The sequence below is a fragment of the Astatotilapia calliptera genome, chromosome 6 (genome assembly GCF_900246225.1).
Source record: "Astatotilapia calliptera chromosome 6, fAstCal1.2, whole genome shotgun sequence".
In the NCBI taxonomy this organism is placed as follows: Eukaryota; Metazoa; Chordata; class Actinopteri; order Cichliformes; family Cichlidae; genus Astatotilapia; species Astatotilapia calliptera.
Window position 1 is genome coordinate 22999208 of NC_039307.1, and position 23437 is coordinate 23022644.

General features: G+C 40.2%; 1 protein-coding gene across 5 annotated transcripts in view; it reads right to left on the minus strand.

Moving 5' to 3' along the window:
* rnf24 (ring finger protein 24) overlaps window positions 1–23437 on the minus strand; it is a 39765-nt gene that overhangs the window by 2657 nt on the left and 13671 nt on the right. Inside the window, exons 1-6 of one of the 5 annotated variants that reach the window (XM_026171175.1) lie at window positions 15669–15735; window positions 15429–15471; window positions 13511–13660; window positions 7125–7167; window positions 6506–6547; window positions 1297–1376 (exon numbers count right to left, since the gene is read on the minus strand). In XM_026171175.1, the coding sequence (XP_026026960.1) occupies window positions 1297–1376; window positions 6506–6547; window positions 7125–7167; window positions 13511–13653 (308 nt within the window). In that variant the 5' untranslated portion in view covers window positions 13654–13660; window positions 15429–15471; window positions 15669–15735. Of the gene's footprint in view, window positions 1–1296; window positions 1377–6505; window positions 6548–7124; window positions 7168–13510; window positions 13661–15428; window positions 15472–15658; window positions 16259–23437 lie in introns of those variants that run through there. The other 4 variants (XM_026171177.1, XM_026171173.1, XM_026171174.1 and 1 more) reach the window with 4 other exon arrangements.

The window sequence follows — 23437 nt, forward strand, 5'->3', positions numbered from 1 at the left end:
GACTGTTTTAGGAGCTTTTTGAGATTAAATAGAAGAAAATACATAACATTAAACATGTTAACAACACAAAAGGCATATTAAACGCAGACTACTTTAGGCCCGGAAGTAGGATTCGTCGCGTCATCACTGAACAACCGGATAGGAGTTTTATTTCCACCTGGCCTAATGGGGGCGCCCTTTTAAAAGCGTTCTTTGCCACAAGTTTCATCTCATAAGTAAATACGTGTTTTGTTTCTCAGTCTTTTGGTCATTACCCAGAGCTCATAATAATAATTAAGTGGTCAAATGTAGATCACCAGAGGTTTGACTTTCTGTCTTCCAGTGGCTGTGTTCAAGAGGAAAATATGAAACATATATCAGCTCATTAACCAGCAAAAAAACAACACATACATTTGCAAACCGTCGCACATCTATTCCTAGAGCCGCTCAGACCCAAGTGTAGCCAAAATCCTCATAAAGAGACAGCCAGGTGAGAGGAGATTTATTTCCAGCTCTCAGAGTGCAACACTTTAAGCCGTTAATAACCACAAACAACATCTACAACTGTATGTACACATCCACAAATCTTGATACAGATTTTGATTACATGCAAGGATCAAGACAAACATATCTCTAAATTCACAAATAATTCTGCACTTGCATGACTCACTAGCACTTCTTTTATTTTATTTCTTTTTCATTAACCAAACATTCACTGGAACCCTATTTTTCTTGTATAATTTGCCTCTCTTCTCATCATTTGTAAAAAGATCTACCCAGCAATACCCTCCTCAATAAACCTTTTCCTCTGCACAGCGGCATGCCTTTCCTTACCTTGCACTAGAGCAGAGCAGTGTGTATATATAGAGGTGAGAGGTCACTACTCTTGCAGCAACTGCAGAGAAAAACTAGGCCAAGGGAGGCATCGTGCTGTTATAATGAACTCAGTTGAAGTAGGAGGCCATGGGGGGAGGTGTGGGACAAACAGGCTGAAGCAATCCAACATGTCATCTGCAGTTCCCAATTCATAAACACTGGGCTTTAGTTTAGTGTCCCAAAAACATGCAACTCTGAGGCATTTGTTATTGTTGGCTTCCACACAAACGCAACAAGCTTGACAATAATTGTTCACCCTAAGTCTCTGAAATTGCAGAACATCTAGCGATTTGTATTTACTATACCTAAAAAGTGGGAAAATCAATGGAAATACACCATCCAGATAAAGAAATCTTTAATGACTTGTTTGTCCTTGACTGGATGTGTACAAACGTGTGTGTCTGTGTGTGCTTGTGCATGTCAATAAGACCGTGTACTTACTTCCTATGAAAGGCGTGTTTGCATGGACAAATCCCCAGCTCATCTTTCTGTTTGAACTCCTCCAAGCACACTGCACAAATCTGAAAGAGATCGGGGGAGTTAGGAGGTGCTTTCTGTATAAAGCCATGCATCATTTTAGCTTTGTGTTAGTGAAAAGAACAAACACACACACACAAAAAAAAACTTTTACCAACAACACCAAAAACTTAACAAAAACCCACCCCAGAACAGCCTGAAAAAAACCCCAAAACCACGGAAAAAAGTCCAACTGACCAACTATGCCTGTTGTATAACTCTGATGCAACACTCATGGGGACTTGTTCCGTTCGCGGCCAAGAGGCCACACATTACAGTAGTTTTGGTTTTCCCCTTTTCAACAGGAAAGCAATCAACACTGTAATGCAGATGGTGAGAGATTATCAGTTCATTTCTGGAGTCGTAAGTTAGAAAAGCTGAGAGATCTTCAGATCTGGTTTGAATGAAACAAGAAAGCATACTAAAGCCCACACTATGACTACAATTCAAGACTTTAAACTCGATTGTAAGACAGTAACCATTTCTGGGCAGTTCAGCTCAAGTTCCCTGAAAAAAAAGTCCTTGTCAGGGTCATTGAGAAATTCCCGATGAGCAGGATGTGGATGCCATTTTGGTTTAAACAAAAACACTTTCAACTAGCGTAACAGGTCACCTTATAGTTTTAGCTAACTGTTGTGGTTGTGTGGAATTCTTGGAAATTAGGAAGTGAAACATGTGGGGATGGAAAAAATAATATTCCACTGATCCGTTCACCCCTCCACCGCCTGCAAATTCTATTTTGGTGGCTTTAGATGAGCGTGATGATGAGCCCTTGGCCTTTAACTGGGTTAAGAATAGATCCTGGGTTCGTAATGTTGTCACAATCGATTGCAGTAATATTATGATAGCCTATTATGAGCAACACTGGCTCAATCATCCCCTTCCCCCTGACTTTGAGTAACTGCAGGCCTTTCATCAAAGAAACAATGCAGCCCTTTCATGTAGTCGCTGGAATTCAGCGCTCATCAAAATTCCCCTATGAGAGACCCAGCAGAGAACGTTATTTCTAAAACTCCTACAGTGTAGGAGTTTTAGAAATAACGTTCTCTGCTGGACCTACAGCATCCATCCATCTATACATTTTCTTCCACCAATCCGATTCAAAGTTGCAGAGTTACTATAGCCTATCCCATCTGTCATAGGGTGGAAGGCAGGCAATTAGTTTTCCCCCATACAATACTGAGTTTAAATTAACTGGCAACTCAAGAAAGCATTGTTAAACCCAGATTTATCTTCATTACAACTGCTTGGGAAGGCTAGGAGAGCTTCCTAGCCTTCTTGGTAGTCTTGGTAATGTGGCCAGACTAATTTAAAAACGGTTGCCATTACTCCCCAACTGTTTTACATGGATTACGACTTTTCTGCACTTAGAGTAACAGGTTTTCTTCACTTCACCCATCTCTTTTTTGCTTCATTTCATACATATGGAAGGGAACAGACATAAGTATATTACTCCAGAAATAGAAAACTAGACTCTGAAATCACATTAGCTTCTGTCTATTTTCTCTCTTTTTTGTGTTTGATCAATGTAGCTGACTGACACGCACGCTCATTTTAAATTTGTGCAGAAGTGCAAGCATTGAGCGATGCCTGTGCATGACCGTCGGTGACGCAGGTCTTATTATGATGGAGATGCTGACGCGAATCTATGGTGGGGCAAATTATACAGTTCACAAACACCCAAGAACCACACGGCACACTAAGCGCTATTTGACGTGCTACTTATTTCAGGCATGCTGGCTACATTTGATCAATTCAGATGCAGATGGATTTCTCTTCCAGTAAGAAGAGTGCTCTCTCAATTTAATGTTGCTTGAAACAAATTAAAATGAGAAGTATCCTGCAAGAGTCATCGTTCCCAACCGTTCCTATAACTTGCAGCAAATCTTACTACCTATCCATGCCATCAATGGCCAGCTGGGATGATTTCACAGTGGAGGTAAAGTCTAGGGAAGTATTGTGAACTCTGAAATAGATAAACTGTTGGTCTATGAAGCCAATTTTCATACAGCCGTTACAGTAGAAGCTTTTAATGAGGGGCTCACTGGCTATTCAAACTCGACGACATTTTCTCTCTAACTTCTATTTTACAAGTGCTGAATGGATGACTGTGGATGAAAAGAACAGTATGGGGGGCTTTAGCTTCCACTCCTGAGGAGTTTTGGACACACAACACTTCTCTGTTAAGATGTCTGCTTTGGTCTCTTGATTGGTGAATAGATCAGTGTTCTTGTTTTTCTCAGTGCCTTTTTCTGTGGCGTCACCCTCACGGCTTAGATGTGACACTGTCGGCCAACTTTTGACAGAACCTATTTTTTCACTGTTAAGTGGATTAATCCTGCAAGCTTCCAAAAACTGTACAAAAAAACCCCAAAAGACACTCTACCCTCTTGTTGATTTTATTGAAGCAAGAACAGTACATGAATGCCAAGCAATGCTCTGCACGTACAAATTTACCAGACAAAGAGCGTTCTTCATTCAACTCAGCCAAGCAACAGAAAGAGATCAAATTAACAGGTAGAGAAAAAGACCATCCGAGGATCAGCGTAATGCTTAAAACGAAATTGTGAGAAAGAGCAGACGTGTGAAGGACTCCGATCTCCTCATCTCTAGTGATGAGAACATGTTGCCTAGCACGCTGGGACCACAAACTGTAATTACCACCCACAGTCTTACCACTTTCTACTGTGTAAAGAGGTACTAAGAGGAACATTAATACCAAGAGTTTCACAGTTTCCCCATCTGCAGACGTTTACTTTCATTTCAATCTCTGCATGTACACTTTTTAAAATTAAAAGTTTAGAGGAAGCTGAAGTTTATGATGATGCACTTACATTAAAATCAGGTTACTAACCTTTAGCCATCATTTTTTAACAGGAACACACAACATGTAACATACAGTTAAAAAAGATTTTTTTAAAAAAGCTCCACCAATGTGTAAAAGAAACAAAACACTCGCCAAAACCCATCAGTGACAAACAAAATGACGCTATAATGTATTAGATGTATTCTTTGAATTTAATGCAGCAAACATCTCTAAAAGAAAAGAAAAAAAAAGCAAAATAAACTCCTCACAAAGCAAAACGAACCCTTACAATGCCAAATATTTGCTACATGAGTTTATGATACCTCCATATTATCAATCTAATTCTATTTTTTTAAAGATACAATGTAAACAATAACTTGCCCAAATTCCAAATAACACAAATTAATTAATTTCGTATTTGTCAGAAACTTCAATAAACACTCTAGTTTCAAATAATTTTACTTTTCTGGGCTTTTACACGGTTAAAACAACTGAATGTTTACAATAGGCAGTTGCTGCCACTTGCTAACTGTATTCTTGCATACATATTCCCAGGCTATTCATCCAGCTCAACATCAATAACTCTCAACATATGACCAACAACCATATCAAACTGATAAAGCAAATTACACAGCACTAGATAAGATGAATGAAAGATAAAGATATGAAATCATTACCTCTGCCCTACATAGATAGGAAAATGCAACCACAGCAAATAGACACAGTGTTATGTATTGCACTGCTGGAACATGACAGGCATATTTCATGCAGGTCTCAAAGCGTGACTTTTAGTTTTTTTTTAATCAAAGTCATTCAGCACTGATGTGTTTGTGCAGCTTTTCCTATTTTAAAAACGTCCCAAAAACAACACGATACACTTGGGAGTTGGGGGGAGGGTTTCCAAGCATCTGGTATATTTTTAGATGTGTGCACTTGTTTATAACTACAAATACACACACACACACAAAAAAAAGTCTGAGAAGACACAGAAGCATGAACTTCATGTGATGCTATTACGACAGCCACTCTTTACATAAAACCGACATAACATGTAAGACTGGGATCAAAGCCATGCTAAAAACAGCACCAGCTTAGGATGGTGCTGTTCAAGTTACAGACTTATATAAACACTCAGTGGGTTCCATATTACACTGCTATGCTATATATATAAAAGACCAAATCCACGTAGCTTAGGCTGTGCTCATTTCCACCGGGTAATCCTGTGAGCCTGGAACTGGGTCAGCCTTGTGTGCATATATATTATTGTCCTTAAACACAGCTTGGTTACTCTGTCACGCGCTTCATTCACACGACACTTTGTGATGCTTTCTCCCTCGATTCCTAATAACATAAATAAAACCCCGAAGCCTGATGGGACAGCAGGAAATTCCAGCACGGCTGATGAGAAAATATGGCCATGCCTGTGCCAAAGCACACACGAAGATGCTATTTGTTGACATTTCATTTTCGCTGCTCTGTTAAAAGGCTGTCCGCAAGAAGCGATGCAGCTTCACTTCTGCGTTTGTAATTTTCCAACCACACTGAGCTGACACCGAGCATTACGTAATAATAACAGGGAGGACGTTAATGCCTTAACTACACCTTTTCACATGACAATGAGTGAAGACACATGTTGAATGTTGGATGACAAACAGTGCGTATCAGTCATCACTGTTGTCAAACCAAATCTTAACAAACCCTGTTCAAACACGGTGAACGTCTGTTCGCGATGTTTATTGCATAACATCTTTGCGGACGTCGCACTCGTTTTACATTGTGGGCCACATAGGGATCACTTTGATATTAATCCCAGAGATATCTTAATATAAAAAAGACATGCAATTCCAACAGCATGTGTCAGTTTCTCTACACGATAAAAAAATAAATGTTTGAAATTACAGATAAAGTTTTAGTTAAAAGACTAAAATCTCTGCCCTCCTTCACTTGTTCCAAAGCCATCCAGTTGGCCAGATTGGAGTCTTTGCCAGGCCAATTCTAGCCCCTGGATCTTATGTTTGATACCTCTGCTCTAAACTTTTTTTGTAACATTAAATTGTTGCTTCACAGGCCCAGAGCTCTGGACTTTGTTTTAAATTAAATGACGACCCAGGACATCTCCTATGCAAGTACAAAACTAAGAGGATGAGATTTAAAAACCTGAATAAAAACACACGGTGGGGCTACAGCTAAGACGTTTGTGACTGACAGGTTTAAAATTGACAGAGAAAAGTGTCTGCTGCTGATACTGCGTGACAAACTGTTGCAGTAGACGCAGCAAGCCTTGACAGTGATGCCTGATATTAGCCAACGAAACAGAAAAGCACTTACCTCATGCAAATTTAGCTCTTTGACTTTTTCCTTCTGAATGACCTAAAGGTGCAACAACAGAAGAAGAACCATTAGTTAAATTAACACTGTATGAGAATAATTATAACCAGTTCCTGAACAGAAACATCACAATATTATACACTAAAATGTGTGATTAACAATCAGAGAGACACAACGCACAAAACATGTGTTTATATTCTGTGATGCCATGTTTGGATGCTTTTTGCATGCTGGTAATACGCAGTATTACATAATGTAAGTTTGTTAACACCTTCCATCTCTCTTTCTTTCTTTACACGCTATTATCTGCTCACATCTTTCACATAACCGTGACTTTTCCGGAAGTGCTGGACATGCACGCGTGCTTACAAAAAACACAAACCCTTTAAAATTCTTGCTGCTGCCTAAGGAGTCAGCAATGGGAATTTTAAATGATGGCCAATGCACAGCTGATATAAACTAGACACTGCAATGATACTTCATTTCTGCGGTGCATTTAGCTACAGATGATTTCCTATCTCTGAAGTGTGTGTGTGTGTGTGTGTGTGTGTGTGTGTGTGTGTGTGTGTGTGTGTGTGTGTGTGTGTGTGTGTGTGTGTGTGCGCGCGCTTTTTCTTACTTGTTTGTAAGCATATAGTTCTTTGTGCGCCTGGTGCCGTAACCTGGGGAGAAGTAAGGACAAAACACCTTTTTGATTAATAATTGGCCTCCTTCACTTGACTCTATAACACAGAAACAATCCACATGTCCTGAAAATTTTTTTTCCTAGAGTCAGTCTACTCTAGTTTATCAGCAGGGGTGCTTTAATTAAAATGATAAACACTGTCATAACTTGGTGTACATAACTAGTTCAGAAATTATTTCGCTAAGAGACAGAGCAGTGCGCAACCATGAGATATGTTTGGGTTGTGCATTTTTCTCGTGAGTGCACGAGTCCTGCTTCTGGCAAGCTTCACCCCCTCACACAGGGTAAGTAAAATATTTCTGAAGCAACATGTTTTTAAATCTTTTTGACTAGCAATGCAGAAGCTGAGAGCAGGGAAGAGAGCCTGGAGAGCTGGAGGTATGCAATGGAGAGGAGAAAGAGTAAAGGCAGCAGAAGCGAGACAGAATACACGTGTGTGAATGAGAGGGCAAGTGCAGGAAAGGAGACCATGCAAGGATGAAAGGCAGTGAAGGTCGATGAGTTTAAATACATGGGGTCAACCATCCAAAGAAACAGACAATGGATAAGAGAGGTGAAGAAGAGAGTGCAGACACGGAGATGTAGTGAGACCTACTATGATGTATGATTTAGAGACGGTGGCACGGACAAAAAGACAGGAGGCTAAGCTGAAGATGCTAAGTTTTTCACTGGGAATGACCAGCAGGGATTAGAAACAGGTACATCAGAGTTTGGACACAAAGTTGAAGCAACAAAGCCGAGATGGTTTGTTGCAAAGGAGGGCTAATGGATATATTCATAAAAGGGTGTTGAAGATGGAGCTGCCAGGCAGGAGGAAAAGAGGAAGATCACAGAAGTTCATGGATGAGCAACAGAGGACATGCAGAGGGTTGATGGAGGCAGACGAGTCGCTGTGGCGACCCCTAAAGGGAGCAGCCGAAAGGAAAGAAAGAAGACGATGAAGGAGAACGCAGTAGTAAGCAAATTACATATTAACAGATACTCTTGGTTTCCTGTCAAAACAAGCACTGAACCTAAGGTAAAATATCAACTCACATCACCAAAAACACAGCGGATCATACATTAAAAGCATTACTGCAGGTTCCTGAGGCACTCTATAAAAGCACAACAAGAGTACCGGTCATTACAACCCGAGTTTAAGCTACAAAAAACATTCAGACAACAGGAAGAACACTGGATAAGAGGTTCTAGGTACTGAGAGGCAGAATAGCATATGCAAAAACAAACAAACAAATAAATAAATGAAATAAAAAATTAGGGAAGGAAAAAAAGAGCAAAAGAGATAGGAAAAATTCATAGGTTTGTAAGATTTACCTCCATTACAAGTAACCTTAACCTCTCGCAGCAGAGTGAGAGGGATCTGTAAAACAAGCAGCACAGTCTAGGAGAGAAACTGACATTTTGAAAGAGGTCAGCAGGTAAAGGTGCAGAGACTCCCAGGGGTAGGGGACAAGATCATGGGAGGGTGGGTCATAGGTGACTGATGGGGGGGGGGGGGGGGGGGGGTGCTCATTAGCCCACAAGTACAATGTAAAAGTGGGCAAAAGTGGGAGAATACTTAATATGAGAACCAGGTGCCAAATAGGATAGAATTACGCTGCAGTCAGTGCCACCTACATAAAAACATGTATCATCTGCCCTGTGGTATCATGAGCACGTAATGAATATTATAAACTGCAGTGATGACTAACAGATTCAAATATACTTGCCGCATTTGTTCAGTGCTCCTTTTCCACGTTACAGAAACACCCAATACTTAAGACTCTTTGAATGTTTGTGCAAACTGAACTGCATATTTTGCACCTGTGTGTGTATGGATTAGAGACTCGCTGAGAGATGTGGTTGCGTTTCTCTGTGAGAGTCTGCCTTCTGTCAAAATGTATCTGCGAGTATATGTCTGCTGGAATCTTGCGAGTGAACTCTAACGTGTTACTTCATCTCTCCTTTCTCACCCCTGCCGGCGATGCTTTACTGCACAGAAACCTTAAGATTCCCCCTTCATGGTGGTGTGAGCCGTGTCCACAGAGCTCCACAAAGTATTTCCCAAATATGGAGCAATCGTGTCATTTTTTTTAAATTATCGGACACCATGAGAAAATTTATACATATACTCATAACTGATTCACCCTTTGGGAGACTGCATCTTTAGAAGTCTTTTTATGGAGCCAAAATCGCTCATTTGCATTTAGAGAGTGAACCTGGCAATGTCAGCTTTTAGTACTGAATCATGGGACTGCATCAAAGTCATTAAGTGTCTCTTTACAGTTAGATGAGGAATTGTAAGGACACAAGAGGAGTTAATCTACTTACCATTTGCCCTGCAAGACAGGACATGACAAGACGGCGAGGGGAGAAATTTTTGAGCAACTGCTGCTTCTCACTGTTTTAGATAAAAAACGCTGGGCATTATTTGTGTTCAGTCTGCTGCTGCTAGGATAAAACCCGTGTTGCAACAGCAGCCGGGACAATTTGATTAGGCCAGTCGGCTTACAAAAGGAGCTAGCAAGGGAATGAAATCATGTCCACACTAATACGTTTTCATTTTAAAAAGCAAAACTTTCTGGATGTTTATAGCTAGTGTCCACATGGCCCTGACTCCTACAGCAAAGTTCTGAAAATGCTGCTGGACACATCTTAGCTTGTGCTTTTTTATTATTCAAACTAGGAGCGCCGCAGATCAAACACAGTTTAATGTCAAGTCCAGCTAATTAGGATCTTTTAGCTAACGGCCCTGCTAGGTCATTCCTAGAATAGCTTAGTGTGTGGGATAGGGCTGTTCGATATAACGATATATATCGGATGACGATATAAAAACGTCTATCGTTTCATTTTACGCTATCGTTTGTTTCGTGGTGTCGCAAAATAAACTGTTTATGGCAATATTTTTTTATCGTTTTGATGGTCACTGTAGTGGCTATATTAATTTCTTAAAGTTCTCTCTTTCTCTTATATTTTATATAACCAGTGTTGGGGAGTAACGGAATAAATGTACCGCCATTACGTATTTAAAATACAGAATATGAGTAACTGTATTCCGTTACAGTTACCGTTTAAAAAGGTGGTATTTAGAATACAGTTACTTTGTTGAAATAAATGGATTACACGGCGGTATTTTCCTGTTTCATATTGTGGCGGGTCAGGACTGTTTGGGTTTTGTTTGACAGCTATGTTCTGTTGTTCCAGGCGGCAGCGTTACGGTTGCCATGGTGACGCAGTCTCTCTGCAACTGTGTGTTTCCTGGGTGAGAGAGCGCTTTTTTGTTGTTGTTGTTGTTGTTGTGCTAAGCTAATAGGCCTAATGAATGTAGCCTTATGGCAGTGTAGTCCGTGCTGCAGGGAGAATGGACTGCCATACCAGTTATGTGTCTGTGAGCGCGAGGAGGGAGAAAAATGTGAGTGGAAAAGTACGAGCTGTCACCGAGCAGAAACAATAATAACCACTTCAGCCAAGAAGAGTGCCTGACGAGCCCAGTTGTAAGTTAACTATTTAAGACTCGACTGTACACCGTGTTCGTGTTTTCTTCCGAAACAATAAGTTCCGTTGGAGCAGCCTTTCAACGCCTCTCTCTGTCTCTATTTTTCAGCTACGAGCCCGACACGGAACCAACGTATTAGTCAGAGGTCCCTTTACTACGGTTCGGAGCCACGGACCTTCAGTAATAGTAATAAATCACACAGCAACAGTACATTCATGCAGTTGTAAAAAGCATGATAATATATCCAAAGTAATCCTAAGTATGCAGAATACGTTACTCTCATTAAGTAACGTAACGGAATACATTACAAAATACATTTTGGGGCATGTATTCTGTAATCTGTAGTGGAATACATTTTAAAAGTAACCTTCCCAACACTGTATATAACCACACTACGGACGGACAAGCGCCTGTTTTTATGCGTTGTCGTTAGCAACAACGACGGTAAAACCATCGCGTGTCCGCTTGTTTATGTTCCACATAAACCTTTCAGAATAAAGCTCAAGATCCTGTTGAGGCTTTTCAAAATAAACGGAATCACGTGAAAGAGCAGATTATTTACGGATGAGAAGTAAAAAAGAGCCAGCAGGTGCTAAAAAAATAAACCTTAGACTCAAACGTTAGAACAGGCAACCCGCAGCACGCCGTGTAATAAATACAAAGAAAACGGCGGCCGGTACAACTTATGTCTAAAAATGTATCATTTCATGCATCGGTTAAAACACTCGACTCCGGGTAAAGGACGCGCAAGTCGAGCTGCCCGAGATTCACAGAATTTACAGAAAATGTTACATTTTTGTGATTTATATCGTTATCTGGACGATAAAATTCTTATATATCGGGATATGAGATTTTGGTCATATCACACAGCCCTTGCTGGGGATGTTTTAAACTCCCCAAAAGAAACATCCTGTTTTGTTCTTCTGTTAAATGAACATTACGCTGTCTCTTCACATTACAGACAAGCGGGACTTGCCATGCTCCAACATTACTGCTATCTTTCTATTAACTAGCTACAGCCGCTAACTCAATGATAACTTAACGGAAAAGACATGTGGCTGTGTGGTAACATTTAACTGTGTGCACTGGCCTGGTTAATATGTACGTTAACAGTTGGATACTTGTCAGTGTCTCAGCTGCTTTGCCAAGTCTGTTGCGTTGCTGTGGCTGCGTGTCCGTGAAGATCGCACCATTAGGATGATTGCAAACGAGTATCTAAATTTTGGTACTAAATGCTATAGTAAGAATTGGCCTCATCTGGACAGCCAGACACGCATTTGGAAGCAGTTAGTATTTGCTGTCCTCTACCTCATGACCTTCTCTAGAGAACAAAAAGACATCAGCCCTGGCTAACTGGACACTTCAACATGGATTATGAATCACAACACGTTCACGCCACTTCTGTCAACACAAACAGTTATGCGATGTACGCTTTTAACCATTTCAGTAAGTCCAGAGATGGTTTTCGTAACGTTACTAAACAGATGAGTGTTCATCTGTTTAGGGATGGTTTTTTGTCAAAAGCAGCGTATCAAAATGAAAACGTATTAGTGTAGATGTAGCTGGTAAGTAGCAATCTCTGAATTTTCCTTTAAAGGAAATAATTACACTAAAGATGCTGTGCTTACAAAGGGGCTTAAAAAAAAGATTAGTTTCAAGCAACATGTTTAAACACCAGTGGAAGTTTAATGCATATCCTAAAGGGTTAGGTTAGGTTAAGTGGCAATAAAGCAGCAAATAAATAAATGAATAAAAAAAGTTATTACTAGTTTCTTTGACATGTAGTGCCATGATCATCATAATGTATCAAAAAACCACTTTGGATATCAGCCATTTTTAAATATTTTTTAAGATATCAAATTGTTATATATGTATATCAGAGAAACTTTCTCCAAACTGTGCTGTTGAAACATTTTTCCCCACTTGTGAGAAAACTATTAGCAAATGCTTATTAACACACATTTCTCAAAAAAAGGAAGAAAACAAGAGCTTTTTTCTTTCCCCACAAAATCTCAGCCTAAAGCGGCAGTGACAAGTGCCATACAGTATGTTGTTAAAGGCTACAAGGTCATGTTATGTAACCAGCTCGCACGTATGCACAAGCATTTCCATGTTTCTGAATTACTAGTTATAAAGAACTCATTAACATTAAGCCATTTTCAGTACTCAACATCTCCTCACATTATGCAAAAATATGGACAGAGCTAAAGTGAAACAGTACAAGGGGAATTCTGAATGAATGTGAGGCAAACAGACCTAGAGAAAGAGCTATCGTGCCGTTGCATAATGACAGTTTTCAAGTGTCAGATGAGCACTGGCGCTGATGGTTTGGTGGTCAAGTGGTACGCTGTGTTCTAAATCACCATCGTCTTCGAAAACAAGCTTCACACAACCTCTTCTGGACAGAGCTGTGTGAATTACAAATGTGCGCGCAAATTCCAAGCCTGCTGGGGCTGATTTACAGGAATGGGAGAGTAATGATTGGAATTTGCTTCCTAATTTGCACATGTAAATGAATTTGTATAGGCAAATCTGGGAGCCTTCTCAGGTTAACCGATTTACAAATACCAACACAAAAATCAATAAATAATGAATGTATTAAAAAAAATACAACAATGTGTCTCTTTAAATGATTAATAAATGTTTGTATCTTCCATCCTAGCTTTTCAGAGACCACATGCGGTACTAGCACCAGATTAATCTTATGCACACACTAATGTTGCCTGTATGACACTTTATGCCACAAACCCGCATGGCAAAGCAACCATTTCTCTCTCACACACAGACACATTATAAAAATTCCAATCCTCCGCTGATCCCAAGCTAAAGTCTGCATGACTCTTACCTTATTAAGTAGCAGCAGAAGAGGAGGCTGAGGATGAAGACAAAGATGGCTGTCCCAAACACCACAATGTAGATGTTAAGGGGAAGGTTCTGGAACCCTATATTTGGCATCCTGAAACTGTAGTGTGGGAAATCGGAGCTCATGGATAGCCTGGATGGAAAGACACAAATGGACATAAGTACTTCCAGACACCAACACAGTCCACAGAAAGAAAACCCCTTTGTACCAGTAAGAAAACTAAATGACTCTAAGGAGCTGGAGCTGAGGGCATGTCATCATTTTAGAAGTGCTGCTTAACTGTAATACCATATATCTACAAGTGTTACAATTAGTTAACCTTGATGAAGTGATGTAAAATACAATGTAATGATAAAACACGGGTTAACTGGGACTTGTTGTCCAAAGACAAAAACCATCCTGCATGAAGGTAAACTTAAACCTCAGAATCTGCAATGAAAACAAACAGCAGGGCAATGATGCAACGAGTAATAAAGGGCAACTCAGAAAGCACAACTGTGACATTATAGCATTCACGACCTCTTGGTATCGAACCACAGCTTTGTTTCTACCAAAACAAGGCAAGAGAACAGAGAAAATTGTTTATTTATGTAATTTATATCATTTAAAAAGAGTGTAAACACATGTGCAGGCAACTTTTGTTTAATATTTTCTTCCATGTTTGTACTTCTGATAAACTTAATCCATCAAATCCAAGGAACACTAACAAGGATAAACTGGCCAAGTGCTCTTACTCAACTTATGAAAAAGGACAAGACTGGGCATGTCTGAGCCTACCCACAGAAGATGAGGAGGGGGGACCGGAATAACTTTTGCTCCTTTTGGACCCGTGTCTTGTGCTCCTCCCTCTTCCCTAAAGGCTTCATTCCTGTACACTTCCCGAGTGGAAAGTTTTGGAGGTTTTACTGAGGCCATTAACAGAGTCACCTCCATATGGTGGGCACTTTCTTAGCTTTATTTCGAGGCGCTTCTACATGACATTACTCCAGCTGGTATTAGCAATCATGATAGCTGCCTTGCTCCAGAGCTGCAAGTCATCCATACATAAACGTGGTTGGCACAGCGTCTCTTTCTAGCTTTACACAAGAGCAATGCAAGGCACATGGTTTATGATACAGGAGAAGTAAAGGACCTGATGTTCTCCTAACAAATGTTTCAGTGGCTCAGCATGACTTTGAAACTGTCAGCTTACAAAAAGACTGTAAAAGCTACGAGGACCGAGATTTATCCCTTAAATATAAAGAGCTCTGAGTGAACTGAGCACATGGAGTCACCAGTTTAAAGGGGGGTGAAACGGGAAAAATGTCCCAAATATTAGGCACAACAGCCAGGTCAAGCTTGAGTAGTATCTCAGAGGAAACTGAGCCCAAATTGTATGTGTAAGTATCACATCCCAGAGGATGGAATCCGGCGTTTAAGATAAGCATAGCTTAGATAAGGAATGAAGCTAGCGTGCTGTCTTCAGAAGAGAGGCTATTGAACTCAAAAGCTAACTGAGTTTTTTGTTTGTTTTTTCCTCCAAAGACACTTTGAAAAGACAATTGCTGACTCAGAATAGAAATGAAATTCTTGTGACTTTAACAACAGTTTCCTCTGCTGGCCTGCAAAACATTGTGGTGCATGTAGAGATCAGAGTATTACATGAACATCAGGGAAAGTCTATTATATTCAATTTCAAATATCCTAAACTCATAGGGCTCCCAGTGGCCCCGTGAGTTTAATCATTCATGAACGAGCAGCAAAAAAGACATTTCAGTTTAGAATTTTGCCAGCTAACTGAAGCTTGGTAGCCTCGCATGTGCAAAACTCAAGCCCCAAGCTCAACTGTCTTCTTCACAAACAAAGTCCAGGCAACTATGCTCTTGTTATCCGATAACAAACATGCCTCTGTGCTGCGTACCTTTGACACAATGTGAGAAGCACCTCCAGAAACACCTCCAAAACTTGAAAACAAAACACACACTTTCATTTACAAGATTAGTCCTCTGTTGCAATCTTGCGTCAGTTCACACAGTTAGAATAATTTCTTCGAGTAGTTCAAGCTACCAAGTTACACAACTACATGTTAATGAAATTATCTCCAGACTGCATCACTTATATTTTTGTTAAATATAGAATAAAGAAACTCACATATACATACCCTATTGGTGCTTTCATGCTGAAGAGCAGAAAAGTGTGCATCTATCTGTAACACAGGCCTTTACAAAGTGCCATGCTGTGTCCTTGAGAGCCTTTTCACTGAGTGCATCTGTTTGGATCATATCTGCGCCCTGTTCATAAAGGCTCCCTGCCAAACTCGAGCCCCTCTCTGCTCTCCGACTCTTTTTGGCTTCTCTGTATTAACAAGAGCTGAGCCGAAACTGAAGTTTTGGGGCCAATTCCGACTTACAAACTGTAGAGATGGAAGGTTGGAGACACGGCTCAACTCCAAACCGCATTGTGACGCATGCTCTGTTATTTGTGAGACTCTTGTAAACAAAGGAGCCAAAGTTGGCAAACTACTGTAACTACTGTAAGACACAGTTCCTTTATCTGCATTCAAGTTCAAAGAAAAAAAAAAAGCTTCTGTCTGACATATCAGGCCAATATTGGTCAACATTGTCCAACCAACACAGCCGCAGCATCATACCCGAGCTTAACTAACCACAGAAACATGCTGCGCAAACACCTCTGGAGAAATCTGAGTGCGACACACTGACAAACCTGTTCCTCATAGTAGATAATTAGGACAGAGGTCTTCAGCACAATCTGGAAAAACAGACGCTGGAAAATTGGAATAAAACTAAAACACTACAGTTTGGAAAACTAGTATTTAGTCGTATTATATATTTTTATATGTCTAGTATTATTTTTTATTATTAAGTTTTTAAATGTCATTCATAAAGAGTGGCATTTTGTCAATGGGGAACAGTTTAAATACAATAATGAGTTTCCACAGTTCCACAGTTCTTAAATATCGCAAAGTAAACAAAAGCACATAAACTGACATGTGACCCAAGCGCTGAACTTTAACTCTGTTTCTCTGAAATCCAGCACAGATATGGTTTTATTGCTTGCTATATGAGAGACACGTAGGTCAGGGATCTGGTTACTGGGATGTGTCTATTAGGTATGCTGGTCACGGCTAATACGATCACACTGAAAGATAGGTTTAAGAAGTCTTTTGCCCTAAACCATGAGGCTGTGTCTTTCACTCTGTGCAGCATCCCTTCAGTATCAAGATTCGCTGACTGACAGGGTCGTGGGTACATCAAGATCTTGAAATATAACCCCCTTGCAGTCAACAACATACATACCTCCAATTTTGTTTGTGTGTGTGTGTGTGCGCGCGTGAGGGGGAGCGGCATCACGTTGTCAAACACAGGAGAGTATTAGAAAAGGAGCCAGTGTGAACTGGGTGATATAAATTATTCTTTTTGTATTAAATGTATCTGCTCTCCTCATTCCTCCCTTTCTTTCACCACCTGCCTGTCTCCCTCAGACATTTTTACACGGCCTCACCCTATTACGTAACCAGCAACAAGGCTATGCACACTGCAGATGCATTGGAAATGAAGATGAGTGGGAAAATCTTCACATTCCTTGTGCATGGCTTTGTGAGACATGATTGAAGAAAAACAAAGCAAAAGTAATTATTCTATTTTCATCAAGAGTAAAATAGAAAGGAATTCGTGCAAAGTACAAATGAGGAAAACATGACTTTTGATGTTCACCTTTTGTCTGACCTCTGATATTTTATTGTCCAGATTCATGTGCGATGGGACTAGAAAGAGTTACTCCACACTGAGCTCCTATATGTGGGTTTCCTAATGATAACAGCATATTCTTGCACAGAGTTTATTTCAAGAAGTTGCATGATCCACACGACCAACCACAATTCTTCAGTTTAATGTCACATCTTGGGGATGAATACACACAGGAAGAGGCATGACAAGCAAAGGAATTCCTCATAAAATGTTCACAACTGAACACTGAAATGTCCAGTATTTTGCGTTAATGCTGAACACACGTAAGCTTGTGACGCGTGTCACAAGCAGCAGAATCACGCATCGCTATCGTCAAGCGGTTACATACACGACTATTTTAGCGTAACTGACTGCACAATGCCCAAAGTACAGTGCCGCAGCACAATGACTAAAGGACACAAAGGATACATTTTGCCTGCCGAATCATGGGATTAAAAAAACAAACAAAACAACAACATTATCGGGGTGTATCTGCAGAATTTGTTGTTTTTGTGTCAGCAGGATGTACTTAAACACAATACACAGGGCACATAACATCACGAATGTCAGCAGCAGACTGTAAAAACAACAACCATGTAATACGTGACAAGAGGAACAATTACACGCAAATTAAACTTGTGCGTCAGATCTACGTCGTAACTTACACCATAAGTGCAACCCCACCTAACCCTACGCCGCAACCTTCTACGTAACCTGGTGTGCACCTCCCAATAAATGTAACTACAATCGAGTCCATGGTTTGTTTGTTTTTTACATTGTGTTATGGTTATACAAACATAGTAAAATTATAAAGCGAGCACTGATAAAGCCAGCCAGCACGTGCAGAACATTTCCCTAACCAGAGAAAACTGAAAAACGTAACTCAGATTGTTTCCACAGTTTTATATAATGAAGATAAACATGTGTTGCCTAACTTACTGGGAAGTCTCCAATCAATTTTCTACAAAAGCAAGTCATCATAAGGACACGTGAAAAAAAAAAAAAAAAAAATCAATGAAACTTCAGATATTTGTGTACATTTGTAGTCTGTGTTTGTTTTGTTCCTACCTACAACTGAGCCTGATTCTGATTTGATCACAAACTTTCAACTCCGTTTAATTTGAAGCAACAGCTCTCCTTAGACCCGAGACAAAAACAAGCCGGAAAAAATAATGGGAGAGCTGTTGCTTCCCATTTGTCGGAACACTGTGCTTCTCCTGGGGATAACATCAACTTCCTAACTAAGAGAGGAGCAAAGACAATGTCTCAGACTGCACTTTTTCATCTCTGCTGGCAGGCAGTTTCAACTTTTAAACTATTTCATAACTTTTTTGGGATTTTTTTTAACTGACTGCAGCCCATGAAGAAACTTTTCCAGTAAGCCAGTGACTCATGATTTATCTGTGCAACAGACTGAAAGCAAAACAATGTTATGCAGTTGTTTCACACTGTAAAACATTCACATCTACTTGAGTCTGATAGGTCAGCCTGATAGAAAAATCTACACGTACGTTAAACCCACTAAAACAAACCAGATGACAATGTAGCCACTACAGAATAAAGTCCTTATAAGAACGTTAAAAAGGGTCACCCTTGGATACAGACCTAATGTTTTCAATGAACAACCCAGGATAGGAACCTTCCCTTTCCATTCGCTCATTACCACACCTCCTGATGAGCATTGTGTAACTTATTAATGATATAACTCACTGTTTGTAAACCTTAAACGTAAAGGACACACCCCGCCTCCACCACCCACAATCCTGCCTTGAACTTCTGATCAATAGAAGCTGAACCTTTTTGAACGAGTACCACATGATCCCTCTATGTTTCTACTTTCTTTTGTCCAGCAGCTGGTGAGTTTTACTGCTACTGGGTTCCAAAGAGGAAGAAGTAGTTAAAACCTTAACAAATTTAAAAAAAACGTTACCTATATAAATAAACACCAAACTGCTTTTAAAACAACGCCTAAACTTTTAAATCTGTTGTACAGTTTCTTATTATCAGCCCTCAGCATTATAATACACAAGATGCTGTATGAAGAGAAGTGGAAATTTCCACTAGCAGCCATGAACGGCCATGAGGTTTGCACATCTGAAACTTAATATGCCAAAGGGCAGCAACAAACACCAGGGCCTCACAGGCAGAGTAAGGGGCTCTTTAAAATGTGCTGGCAGCGAAAAGTGAAATGTCTGCACTCACATGACACTTCACTTACATATCATATTTTCAGCAGTTTAATGTTCAGATAACTGAATCTAAACACAGCTGATCCTTATGCCTTAAGACAAGAGTATGATACAAGCCTCAGCGTGAGAGAAGAAAGCTTTTAAACAGTAATTCAATGAAAAAGATGGATTATGTTTTGCATGCAGCAGATAAAGACATGGTTGTGCATCTCACTATTTACTTTTGGCTAGCAGTGCCCACAAACGCTTGCTTTTCCAAAGTTGGACCAGGTTCTACAATAAGTAGGTCACTGTAGCTGTAAATCTAGTTATGGAGACGTGGGAGACAGGGTTGTCAACGGGGGCGAGCTCATAGCAACTGATGACACCTAACAGAACTGCATGCGCACTTATACATTCAGAAACATGCATGAAATCCACACATATAACAAGCAGTCTTCGTCATCATTAAGTTTCCCTAGAAAGTGTTAACAGTAAGGCTCCTTTTCTAGTGCCGGAAATGTTGAGTATACTTTGTCACTAGCAAAGACGCCGCCCCTCATTTGCTGATCGGCTGTTCGATACGGTGTTAGCCTTACTTTTTAATCTACTTGTGCATATTTACCGACTCAACACATGTGAATCAGTGAGGAGGGCGTTTTTACAATAGGTAACCAGTCATTTGTAGACTCCTCAAAATAAATCACTCTTTATTAATTTTATCTCCCTGCAACAGAGACAGAAAGCCAGGAACAGTTTTATAAAAGGAAGTCATTAAAGAGACACTGGGGACTGGTGTGATTACTTAATAATAATAGATGAAACATGAATGCAGTAGTACAGGATTTTGAGGATTTTCTGGCATGTCCCAGTTCAAAAGCCAAAACGTTTACAAACCACAACTTTTAACCATCATTAACCAAAAAGAAAAAAAGTCTCCAGCATCAACAACCTCGTATTCACTCGACTTTCATATTCATATTTTTTCCCTGCTTGTCTGTACTCTACCTGCCTTGCCTCCACACCACAGCTTTAGAACCACTGGTGTAGTATACGGAAGGGCTGTATTTGCAGTAGGCTAATTAGAGTTTTATGATGTCAGTACAGCCTGTTCCCATCCCGCCAGCATTAATTACTGCATATTTGTCAAAGCTAGTGGCTCAGTCAGGTACAAGGTGGCCTTGGAAATCTTTGCTCCTGAAACACTGGGTCAAAGCACGAGTGAATCAGAGTGGTCACTCCCACCTCATCGTTTGTCACATCTTAAACTGAACCAAGCGGCTGTCAGTGCTGAAATATAAACAGCAAAATTAAAAGGCCTTGACAATTTGTTACAAGAAAACCAAATTTAACTATAACTTCAAGCCACAAGTGAGACAAAGGCTCATAGTAGAGGTGTCATGAGCGGGGAAATAACCTACAGAGAGCAAAACCACTTGTGTACCAGGCTGTACATGGGCGTCTGTAGTCTATAGGGATTGACTCCCTTTTGGCACCAGCAACAAATGGCCATTTGAAGCTTGGCATGTTTTGGCACTTGTGCTTTGGCTTAATGTTCAAACCCCAAAGGCTCACTTGTTTACAAGTTTCTTTGAGCGTTCTTTCACTTTCACTAGTCTACCACGCTGTAATTCACTCCTGTAATCGCAAAGATTAGAGTTTACCTTTATGGTTTTTTTCTCTATGGTGTTTTGCGTGCGGTGATAAGTTGTTATTTTTCACTCGGTTTAGTCTCGATAGTGTTGCTTCTAAATGAGAAAATCTGCTGCCTACTTCATGCTAACTTTTAGAGTATGTTTTTTGAGGCTATATTCAAGCCATACTTGAACATTTGATTGATTTCTCTTCCTTTTTAACCATTTTTGTCTGTCTCCGTCTCCATGAGCTCATCATCGTTCCTCAGTGGACTTTCACAGTAACACAAGACGACACAAATACGAGAAAACTGACACACACAGCTGCCTCAAAGCACTCTTGCCCCTGTGCTTCTCTGCAGTTTCTTTTTTCACCCTCCTTTCAGCACTCCCTGCCACCTCATTAACCAGTTTCCATTTGACTGTCAAAGTTTTACTTTCTTTTCTGCTCTTCATTTTATTTGCAACTTCTCGGCTGTTTATTTGCCTTCTAAAAAGCAGCATGATCGCTGAACAGGCTCGTGGTTAAATTGTAGCAAGCAGCGTCCTTTTACAACTACCTACTTTAGGGAAATGGGACCCTTGGATGTGCAAAGTGCAGGGTCACAGCTAGTATAAATAACCTGTAGTCATGTGAGGGTGAGTAAGTCAAGTAGAAACATGAAAACAAGCTGAAGTCATATCAATTCTTAGCGTTATCTGCTATTGACCCACAGGGAATCAACAACCAGCCTATGTCAAGTGCAACTTTTGTAAAGAAAACAAGCTGTAAAACTAGTCAGTTAACCCATAGTTAGTATCAGTGAGTCCATACATAAGTGAATTTAGTACTTAGCACTTAAGTACTTAGTTGAGGCCAAGAGCCACAAGTGAATGATCAGTGGGTGAAATCTAAGCATTAGATGATTTTCAAAGGGGATCATAAGTATCTCTCTTCACCATATACTCACTAATAGAAACCCTATATTTTGGTTTATTTACTATAATTAAATTGGTTATCATTTGTGAAGGCTTATTGTGATACAGATACATATGAGCACAGGAGCGTACACAAGGATTTGTGGATCAATTACATCTCAAGTGCTGCAGCCATCAAGCTTGTATTTCCAGATCAGAGAATATTTGGAACATGTTGGACAGGCTTTAAGCATACACCATGAATTTGTTAAGTCACTAGTCTATTTAACCTTTCCCTTAAGCATTAGAGCACTTGTGGGATGTGTGTGTGTGTGTGTGTGTGTGTGTGTGGGGGGGGGGGGGGGGGGGCCTTCCCAGCTTAATATGACAATGCTCATTTCCTGTGAAACAGGACAATTACACAAGAAGCATTAACACACTGTAAGGAAGCATTTAGCAAGTTGACTGGAGTATAACTACTTGCTTCAATTCAATTCAATTCTATTTGTATAGCACCATGTCACCCCAACAGTTGCTTCAAAGTGCTTTGTATTTTGAGGTAGAGACTCTACAAAAATACAAAGAAAACCCCAACAATCATATGACTCCCTACAAGCAAGTGCTTTGGTGAAAGTGGGATGGAAAAACTCCCCTTTAACAGGAAGAAACCTCGAGCAAAACCAGGCTCAGGAAGAGGCGCCATCTGCCGCTACCGGTCGAGGATGAGCGGATGAAGACAGGACAAAGGCATGGAAGAAAGGCAGAGATTAATATTAACAAACAATTAAATGCAGATGTGTGTAGACACATAGTAGGTGAAAAAGGTGACTGAAGAAGAAGTACTAAAGGCATCATGGGAATCCTCCAGCAGCCTAGACCTATTGCAGCGTAACTAAGAGATCACAGGTGGATGTTTTTGTATCTGTGACACAGCTTTGCCTAGTTTTTCTGAGTATCTAACAAGTCTTCAAAGAAGGCATTAAAAAAGCAGAACGGCCATTATTGATGCTCTGTCAGACAGTGAAGTAAGAGGAAGCCCAACCCCTTACTGTTACAGACATCCAGTGTTGCATCACCAGGTGCCCTTGAGGAAAAAAAACAGCCCACTTTTTAAGTAAACAGGCATGGACTTCACTCCTTCCCTCATGGAAAATTTCTGTGTAATCGGTTGCACCATCAATTCATTTCCTCTAACTAACACTATTTTTCATAGACTTACAAGCTATTACCATCATGGACTGTTCGCTGCCTGCTCTCACTGAATATTCACTTACATTTCTTGGTAGTAAACTTTTGTTACAATGTTTTCTTTTCTTTTTGATGGCTGAAACTGCACAGAATCAAACATGCTACTTCGAATGCTTGAAGGCTGTTAAAATAAGCTTTATTAAATGGATTTCACATTTATGAGCAGGTTAGTGTTAATGTACAACCAATCCACTTGAAGACTGAGTGATTGCTAATGCTACTATCTTTATCAATACG